General features: G+C 44.4%; 1 protein-coding gene across 1 annotated transcript in view; it reads right to left on the bottom strand.

The window, feature by feature from the left end:
• Nucleotides 1-4,202: 4,202 nt before the first annotated feature.
• The window catches only part of EXT2 (exostosin glycosyltransferase 2), a 147,740-nt gene continuing 142,164 nt past the window's right edge, over nucleotides 4,203-9,778 (bottom strand). The window contains exon 14 of the mRNA XM_003781248.2: nucleotides 4,203-5,479. Coding sequence (XP_003781296.1) covers nucleotides 5,341-5,479 — 139 coding nt within the window. The 3' untranslated portion in view covers nucleotides 4,203-5,340. The remainder of the gene's footprint in view (nucleotides 5,480-9,778) is intronic.

The following is a 9,778-nucleotide window of genomic DNA, read 5'->3' as shown; positions in this document are numbered from 1 at the left end:
ATGCTCTCTTTCCTTACCTGGATCAGTAACAAGTTGGTTGTTCTTCAGCTGTGCTCACCAGAAAATCAAATGTTCCTTTAGTTTAAAATGCTTGTGTGTAGGGCAGTACCTGTGGCTCAATGGGTAGGGAGCCAGTCCCATATACTGAGGGTAGCGGGTTTGAACCAGCCCTGGCCGAACTGCAACAAAAAAATAGCGGGGCGTTGTGGCAGGCACCTGTAGTCCCAGCTACTTGGGAGGCTAAGGCAAGAGAATCGCCTAAGCCCAGAAGTTGGAGGTTCCTATGAGCTGTGATGCCATGGTACTCTACTGAGAGTGATAAAGTGAGACTCTGTCTCTAAAAATAACATAAAATAAAATAAAATAAAATAAAATAAAATGTTTGTGTATAGTATCCAATGAGTTAAGTCTGAAACTATAAATAAAAATCAGAACAAGTATGTTCTGAAGGGAGGACTCTATATGGTGGCAAGGCCCAAATGGTTGGTCCATGACATATGGCTCTCTGTTCTGTTGGCAGCTCTCACCCCATGTGCAGTTCCTGAGATGCTGAGGACAAGATAGCTCTTTGCTGAGGAAGCCTCCAGCAGACACAGCTGCCTGGTACCTCCTAATAGCCACCTTATCTCCTGCCTGACAGCTCTGTGCCTAGTGGGAAGAGATGCAACCGGGGGTCCAAACAATTGAGAGAAGAAAGGAAAAAGCTCTACCCTAAGGTTGCAAACTTAAGGAAACAAAATGCCAGACTCAGATCCTGGTGACTCAAAACTATTTCTTGAAAATGAAAGAGGCCTGGAAAGCTGGGAAGAAAGGCCAAATTTTTCCTAGTTATCTTACCCTTGCTGCCAGCAATGGTGAGCCAGAAATTAAAAAGCCATGGCACAAGGCTGCCTATATAGCCCTGCACATCCTTTTAGACCCTGGGAACCACACAGGCCTGGGTATCCCTAACACGCCATTTCATGGAGGTGGAAGAGAGGCTGTGGGCTGAATTTAGAATGCCCTTGCCCCATCTTCTGATGAACTCACAGCTCCCACCCTAAGGAGAGGGGAAAAACTTAAAATTTAGAGTGGGTCCTGCCTGACTTTCTGCTACCAAGAGAAGCTCAGTGAAGCCTGTTCACAGATTGTTGGTATAATTGGGCTATCTTTGTTTTGTTCAGAAATAGAAAAGTGGTGAGTACTAAACACAGGGCTAAGACAGGAACCTAAGGGTTTGGTCAGAGCTGGGGGTGAGGTGGGTAGGGACAGGCCCCACAGGTTTCATATGCCTCTAAGCCCTGCAGTGGAAAGCTCAAGTTGCTTCCAACGTCTTCCTGGATGGAAGCTGCCTGCCAAATGGTTGGCACTCCTGCCAGAATTGCTCCTCAGGAAGTGGTGAGAGGAGGTTTGGGACCAGTTGAGCATTCTGTCTCTTCCTCTCCATGCCAGGGCTGCTTGGGAAACTGCCTGCTGTGGCTTCTCTTGCTGCAACAGAACTACCTGAGCCAAGAGAAATAGAAAAAGCAGCCCGACCCAAGAGAAGCTACAAAACAAAGCAAACCCACCCCCAAACTCAGGATGGGTCGCTGATGGGAAACTTCCAACACCGAAAGCCTTTGCTCTGTCAGCTGGGCTCTCGCAGATCTTCTGACTACAGAGCCAGAAAGAGCCTTCCTCAAACCCAAGCACTCCAAAACCCAGTCTCTGCTGCGTCTACTTTTTGATTACTACCTTGGCTGAAAACCCTCAAGGGTTCTTGAATTTTAACCCAAATTTACAACTTCAGAAGCTATACTGAGAAACCTGCTATCTTTCTTTTTTTTTTATTTTGGATTTTTTTTTTGCAGTTTTTGGCTGAGGCTGGGTTTGAACCCACCACCTCTGGTATATGGGGCCGGCGCCCTACTCCCTAAGCCACAGGTGCCGCCCTACCTGTTATCTTTCAATGATAAGAATACTCCAGTCTCCTTGCTGGTCTGGTGCCTGTCAGAGACAATGGTTCTGGAAGAAGCTAGGATCACAGGATTATTTAGCAACTCCTTCAGCTACTAAGAGCGAAGAGGGAGCCTGCCCTGTCCAGCTCCCAGGCCTGGTCAGCAGGGCCAGTATACTCCTAACTTTTCTCTAAAAGCAGTAGAGAAACCAGCATTTAAAAACCATGTGTTTGGCTAGGCACCTGTGGCTCAAGTAGTTAAGGCGCCAGCCACATACACCTGAGCTGGTGGGTTCGAATCTAGCCTGGGCCCACCAAACAACAATGACAGCTGCAATGAAAAAATAGCCGGGCATTGTGGCAGATGCTTGTAGTCCCAGCTACTTGGGAGGCGGAGGCAGAGAGAATCGCTTGAGTCCAGGAGTTGGAGGTTGCTGTGAGCTGTGACGCCATAGCACTCTACCCAGGGTGACAGCTTCAGGCTGTGTCTCATAAATAAATAAATAAATACCATGTGTTCAAAGCACAGTGGAAAGTATATGAGGCTTTGGCAGAGAAGCCAGAATAGTCAGTTTTGAACTTGATGACACTGAGTGAGAGGAGACAGCAAAGCAGCATTGGAAGGAAAGAACCAGGGATTGTGAAAACTGAAGTTGCTATTTTTCTCTTTAATTCTCCTAGAAAAGGAAGGTTTTGCCTAACATGTGTGAGGCTTGGTAAAATACATAAGATAAAAATATTAACTATCTAATGTTAATCGGCAAAAAAAGTATTTTCAACCTTGGCATGCCAAGCGGGGCCCATCCCAGTTAGTCCCTGGGGACAAAGGCAGTGACTGAGCGCACACTCTTGGGCTAGCACAAGTCTGTCTTCTCTATAGGCCAGTAGTATGCAATTTCTTTAAAAAGATTTCTTACTCTAAAACCAGCTGTTGTCTGCTGTAGGCCAGAACATGACATTTTAATTAGCATTATTGTTCCACTTCTGAAACCAGGCCCTGTGGCATCCCAAGGGCAGATAATTCTGACCCAGGCTTATGGGTGAAGCTTGCTGGTTAGCAGCTCAGAAATACACTAATGAGGGGTGGAGTCCCTAGACCCTCTGAATCCATGAATCATGATCACCTGCTACATTCCTGAACCCCTAGTGGGACAGTTCATCTATCTGTTGATAAGATAGAAAAGCTTTGAGGTTTGCTTCCAGTGTCTAGGATGGAAAACTCCTATATTATAATCTGTTTTATGCTATGTTGCATGATCTAACCCCAAATATTACTGGGAGAAGTGAGGTACTTCGCATGGCGTTTTAATGCCCTTCAAGTCCAATGAGTCCTAAGAAGATGATCAAGTCACACAACTCCCCGGGTTTCACAATGGCCTCAGATAAAAGAGCTCTTTTTCTAAATCAAAGGGCTAATGGGTTTTTTAGAAAAATAAAGACATGCATCTTTTGGGAAGGAAACTGGATTAGAAACCAGCTAGAGGTAGTGCATTCAGTGATAAGCCGAAGAACAGAAACACCTGAAGCAGCTAGGGTGGAGCAGTTTGGGGCTTTTAGCAGGGACTTAAACGTGAGGCCGGCCCCGTATGGAAAATAAGCTAGAGAATGCCATAACAGGTCAGAGGCACTCATTGTCCTCATCAGCTTCTGACCTCTGGAAGGCAGCAGAGAAACTGATCATACCATCTCCAGTATCGTGAGACCAAAATGCTTTGCAGTATCTCCTACTGACCAGTGCATGTTAACCTGGTCAAAAGCACTGGAGCACCTGTGTTTGCAGCTGTCATACACAGGACCTATCACAGCGTCAGTATCTGCATCTCCAAAAAAGAGCTAGACAAGATGATCACGCGTCCTTGCAGGCAGTAACAGCCTGTGATTCCATTACTCCATAAATATGGAAAAAGATAAAATGCATAATTTCTACTTTCAATTTTGCTACTTCTGAAATTTTGCCCTCTCAAAGTCTATGGAACACATCTGAAGTGGCTCTCAATAAGACTACAGTATACAGCTCGGTCACCTTCATGTACGTGGTAGAACAATGGATGGTGTATGAGTGACTTCGACTGGCATATAACTAGGTTTCAGTAATGATATCCATATTCTAAGCAAATTGTTATGTATTTCGTGTTCTGGGGACATATGTTATGGCTAAAGCCCAAACTGTGGCTAATCTTAATATTAGAGCCAGATAAATCTGTTTCGAATCCATAACATTTAACATTTGCCAGAGTAGATTTGTTCATCAACTGGGCTTAAAGAGGTATAATTCACACATGTGCAGTATTAGTAAATGCTGAAATTTAATGATTTAAATATACCAGCAACTGTTGCAAAGCCGCTGTTATAGCAGCATTTAACGTTAGCCAGAACCTCCCTGGCTAATGTTAAGTTTATACCAAAAGAATGAGGGAAATTTTGGCATCCCCTTGGGGCAGGAGGTCACAACTCCCTCAACTTTTACAACAGGTACTGGCTAGAGTGACTCAGTATATGGCTATTAGAAACTCTCTGTTTTTCCCCAAGAATATCTATAAAACATTGACTGGATCTAATCAAGAAACAAATGGATTCCTCTGGAGGTTTCTGGAGTCATCTGCTCTTAGAATGTTTACGATTTTGGACTTTCTTTATGCTTGACGCACATGGTACCAGATATTCCTTTTGGCTATGTGTCTTCCCAGGTAGGCGAACAACTGTCGTTGGGCCAGAAGACGGAATTAAATTACACAGATGAAGAAAGATGGTTCCCTGGGCTATCAAGAATCAATACTTAAGACACGGCAGAAAAAGGAATAAAAAATAATTTTAATCATATTAAAAAAACCAAACCAGTTAGGAATAGTTCATGGCACTGACAGATCCTGACTCAGCTGTCAGAGCTCTTCCTCTGCATGAGCCCAGAGCTCCAGGTGCCAAGGCATCTCTCAAAGCCACCAAGATGTTTGGGTTTTGCACCAATTCTGGGCTTGGCTGTTTCTCAGAAAGACTCACTGATGTGAAATAAAAGTGAGGTATGGCACCTTTCACAGGATTCTCTGAATCTAAAATGAGTTAACAGGTTTTTCTTCTCCAGCAGACTTACAGTCAGTGAAGTTTCCTTTCCCATCATTATACTGGAACTGAAAACGAAGGGAGCCTGAGTTGGACTTAAATCTGGAGCATGCCACAGGGCTTCCATTTTGGCATTTTCTGAAAGAATCCATCAGAGATTATTAAAAACACAAAAACAGAGGCTGCACAGGTGCTTAGATATTCTTTCTAGGTTCCCGCTCTTGAGAAAGCAGATTAGGTAGATAGATGTCAAGATCCAGGAGGTCACCTTTCATCCTTAACCTCCTACCCTGATAGCAGAGCGTTAGGAGGCCTTGTTCTCTCCCTCTGTCCAAGCCTTACAGTCAGACCTCCGCCATCAGCATGGTTCATAAGCTGCCAATATTGGGGAAGCTCTTCAGTTTCTCAGGAAAGTCGTCTTTGTACAGGACAGGGTCAGCGCGATGTTCCACCACCTTGAGAGGCATGGTCCCGAAGACTGAAGCAAATTTGTTGATGCACTCAGACCTGTGGGATTTGAGGAAGAGGGAAAGGAGTTGGGCAGAATGAGAAGGATGGGGGCAGAGAGAAAATGTTCAAAGAGGCTGAGCCATGACAGTAAAATACATAATATTTGACATCAACAAAACCCCACCAAGTCCTGGTCTGTTTCCAGGTTCTGAAAAAGGTGAAGAGGTGTGGATAAAAGAGGTGAGCTCGGGGTACTTGGACTATTAGTTCAGTGGGAGAACGTGAACAGGAGATGCTGTGAGGAGGCCCTGGGCCTGCAGAGGTCAGAATATCTTTTCCCCTCCCCCTCAAATTCCAGTCATTCTTCTGGCTCAGTATGAGCAGGCCTCAAACCAAGGTGGATTAGCTGCCAGCAATTCTTAACCCCATCTCTGCCAGCCAAAGAGAAGGCAAAGGATAAAAAGGAAAAAGCTATTTGGACCTGAAGCTTACTGAAGTTTAAAAGTTAGAAGGGAGCATCTTACCCATGGAGTAATGGAAGGCAAAGGAAGATGATGGGGCGGTGAACCTGAATTTCACACATGAAACTCTTCGTTCATTCAACCAACATTTATAGAGGGCCTGTAAGTGGTAATCTCTAGAAATCATCAACTTGCACAAGCTCTTCGGTGAGAGCTTCAGTTCACATAGTATCTTCATAATTTTCAGAATTTCCGTCAATCCCATGTTAGAACCAGCAGCAGCAACCAACATAGTGCCAGAACAACCCAGCACTGCTGGAGGAGGGGAGGGGCTGGCAGCCTTACCTCACTCCACCCCCAAAGCCTGTGAGCAGCCTCCTCAGAGGTGAGGGTCAGGCATGTTTGGAGAATGGTTGTGGTCAATCAGGCCAACTGAGTGTGACAGCTGGGTAATGAGGACACTTCAGCACCAGACCAGAGGGGGAAAATGAGCCTGGAAAAGCTGCTTTTGAAGTCAAGGGGACCTCAAGAAGAACTCAAGGATGGATTTCAGAAAGGTCAGTACTCTCTCCTCAGTCAGGCCTGGGCAGCTGAGAGAGCTACAGTGAGAACACATTAGTCTGAGGCAACCCTGTACCACGCCAGAGCTGGATCTCAAGACACAGGCCAGAAGTCTCTTCTGTCCTCGGAGATACGGCAAGCATTGTTTCAGACTATGTTAATCAACAAGTTTTTATTCAAGTGCTATTGGGCTTTAGGAAGAAATCAATTAACAAAGAAGACTGTCGTTATTAATTCTTTTCTCCTGGTCATCATCTTTTCTAAAAAAATGTGTTACCATTTCATTTTGAGCTTTTAGTTAATAACATCACTGTGCCCGCCAACACCACCAATTACATATTCCGACACGTATTATGAATAAATAACTCGCCAATGTAGTATAAATGGCAATAACTCACCGAATCCTCACAACAACCCTATGAGAAAACTGAGATACAGACAGGCCAAGTGACGGGTCCTAAGGTCAAACAACTAGGAAGTGCCAGGGCCAAACAAAGGCATTCTGGCTCCTGGAGCTGAAGTCTTCCTTATGAAATGATGCAAATGTATTTATTAACACACTTGGAGGGTGCAATGGAAGAGGCTGAAATTAACAACAGTTGGACAGGCCAGATAATTTACATACATATCTCAGAAATCCCTTGGTTCCCAACCTGTGGGTCATGACCCACAGGAACTGTATTAAAGGGCCGAAGCATTAGGAAGGTTGAGAACCACTGCCTTAAAGTATTTTTCTCCCATCCTCAGCCCCCCTCTTACTCAAAGGTTGGATTTGTAGTGGCCTCAAACTGTGGATTAAGAAATTAAAGTTCAAACAGCTAAAATAACTTTTCTAAGGACTCAGAGCCAGAAAGTGGTAACTGGGTTTCAAACCCAGGCTTGTACTGGCAATGAACACTTTGCTGCTTGTATCACAAGCCATATTTGCCGGCTCCTGAGCATCCCTCCTGCTGGTAGTCTTTTGAGACTCAGGAGGTGGTGCTCATAGGTTCCAAATTAAGGTGAGACTGGGGGAAAGACCGAAGGGTTTTAACAAAAAGATATAACCAAGTACTGGGTAACAGCTTCCCTCTCTTCCAGCAGTGGTGCAAAGCAGTGGCAGACAAAGTCAAATCTCTACAAGGTTTTACCTTTGACATAAACATGGGCAGATGTTTCTAGTTTCCAGTTACTGTGCACACAGACTGTGGCCAGCCACGCTCCACTGTGCCCAGTGCAGGTACTAGCAAGTATGTATTAAAAAAGAATCCTGGTTCTTGGCAGAGGACAGTGGCTCCACAGCCCCATGGAGAGTATTGAGGACAATGTCTCCCTTCTTTTTCTTTTTGGTGCATGGATGGGGTTCCCACAGAAACTTCTGCCACATTTTGCATTGTTTTCCAGTAATGCTTGACAATTTTTAAGAGGAAATTAAAAAAAAAAAACTACAAGGATATAGAATTTAAAATAAAATGAAATGAATAAAATAAATTTTGGAGCAGGCCTAATCCCTTTCCCTACCTTATGCTGAACAAGGAGGAATAGCTTGGGACATTTGGGCAAGGGCAAGGTCATGAAGAAAGAAATCTTCCTGATCCTTGCATGGTCTGAAGACAAGAGTCACCATTTTTCCCTCTCTTGAGAGTAGAGTGGATGAGAAAGAGCTGGAGACTCTGGAACGTCCCAAGTTTCCTCTCCTGGACCCACTGATAACAAGGTGAATAATGTCCTGCCACTCAGAGCCGCTTCAGTTTCTCCATTTGTTAAATAGATGTAAGAATAGTTTCTTTATTAGCGATAATCCACATTAAGCATTACTGGCCAGTCACAAATTATTCTTTAAAAATGTGGCTTTTAACCTTTAAGACTCAAGGCCATTCTTTCACTATATTCAGCCCCTCCCTAAAACAATATTTACTGAATCAACTGGGGTTCTAATCCCAAAGGACAACCCAGCCCAGCAAAGGACTTCTTGAGCCTGAGGGAGAGGTGCAGCCTGAACAAGGGGGACAGCTTTCTCAGGCCACTTCCCATATGCAGTCAGTCCTGTCTCCATTCATTCATGAAAAAAAAGTACTGGGGCTTCCCAAGCTAGGGAAGGGTCTTCTGTTGCATAATCCCACTCCAAGAGTCACAGAAGGCAAAGGAAGGGAGCAGGTGGGATTCCCACTGCAGCCAGCTCCCCAGGAAAGAAAACTGGGTTGACAGGCACCTGCAGAAATCTGCCACCTACATATGCACCATCTTTTGTAACTAGATCTGCCACCAAGGCACGGGCCATAGGCAAAAAGCCACTAGGGCTCAGGCCAGCTTGAGGTGCTGACAGCGGCCCTGGCTAACCCAGGTCTAGTGAGTACTTCTTTCTCCTCTGCGCAGCCCTGCGCTGGAGAAGTGGCTGGCCCCCTCTAAATGGTATAGGTCCTTAGCTCTCTTGCCAGGGAATGACAGTGTTTTCTACTTTTTTTTCACACAGGGGATCCCAGGTGGGAACAGGTTAAGGTAGGTAATGAGTGTGGCAGGTTGCTCCTGACCCACCTGAGTTGTTGTCAGAGGTCCGGCTACCCTGTCAGTAACCGTTCTCCTGGGTTGGTTTTCCAATCAAGTACACACACACACTCAGGACTGTCAGTGTCTATCTCTGGAGTAATGAAAGGGTCTGGGAAGGAAAGGACTCTAAGTTTTCTATTTTCCTTTCAAACACACGCTTAAGTAATTAGGAGCCTTTAGGACTATGGCTGGGAAAACATGGAAGGAAACTAACATTACCAGGCTTTTGTATATTATTACTTCATTCTTCCCCACTACAGAACAGGCTTGGTACAAAAAGATGCTCCAAATACCTGTTGAACCTATGAATAGACATTGCAATTTGATAGATATTAATATCCTTATTTTAGGAGTTAAGAAGATTGACGTTTGGATGAGGTAAGTCGACTCCCTTAGGTTAGATGGCTAGTAAGTGGCAAACTCATAATCTGAACAAAGATTGGCCTAAGTTTATACCATGTTCTTTTTCTTAATAGCGCTGTCTGCCACATCGCCCTTGGATGCTGGGTAGTAAAAAGCTACTCTCCCACACAACGGACATTTCTGATCCCCGGCCCCAAATATAGGAATAAATAATCTTATTGAACCACAAAACTAAAGCACTTCCACTGTTTTGTGTAAATGTATATTCTGTAAAGGGAACTATTAAAAAGCAAAACAAATGAAGAATTCTACTGCAGCTGTAACTCCATCTCTTTGTCTACCCAAGATGGCTTAAATCATGCCTTCCTTCATCCCAATCTAAACACCTTATTTAATAATTTAGTGATTCAGTCTTTTTTTTTTTTTTTTTTTTTTTTTCACATCA

The sequence above is a fragment of the Otolemur garnettii genome, unplaced genomic scaffold (genome assembly GCF_000181295.1).
Source record: "Otolemur garnettii isolate 467f Iridium unplaced genomic scaffold, OtoGar3 scaffold00001, whole genome shotgun sequence".
NCBI lineage: Eukaryota > Metazoa > Chordata > Mammalia > Primates > Galagidae > Otolemur > Otolemur garnettii.
The sequence above is the reverse complement of the archived record's forward strand: the minus strand, read 5'-3'. Positions and strand labels throughout refer to the sequence as shown.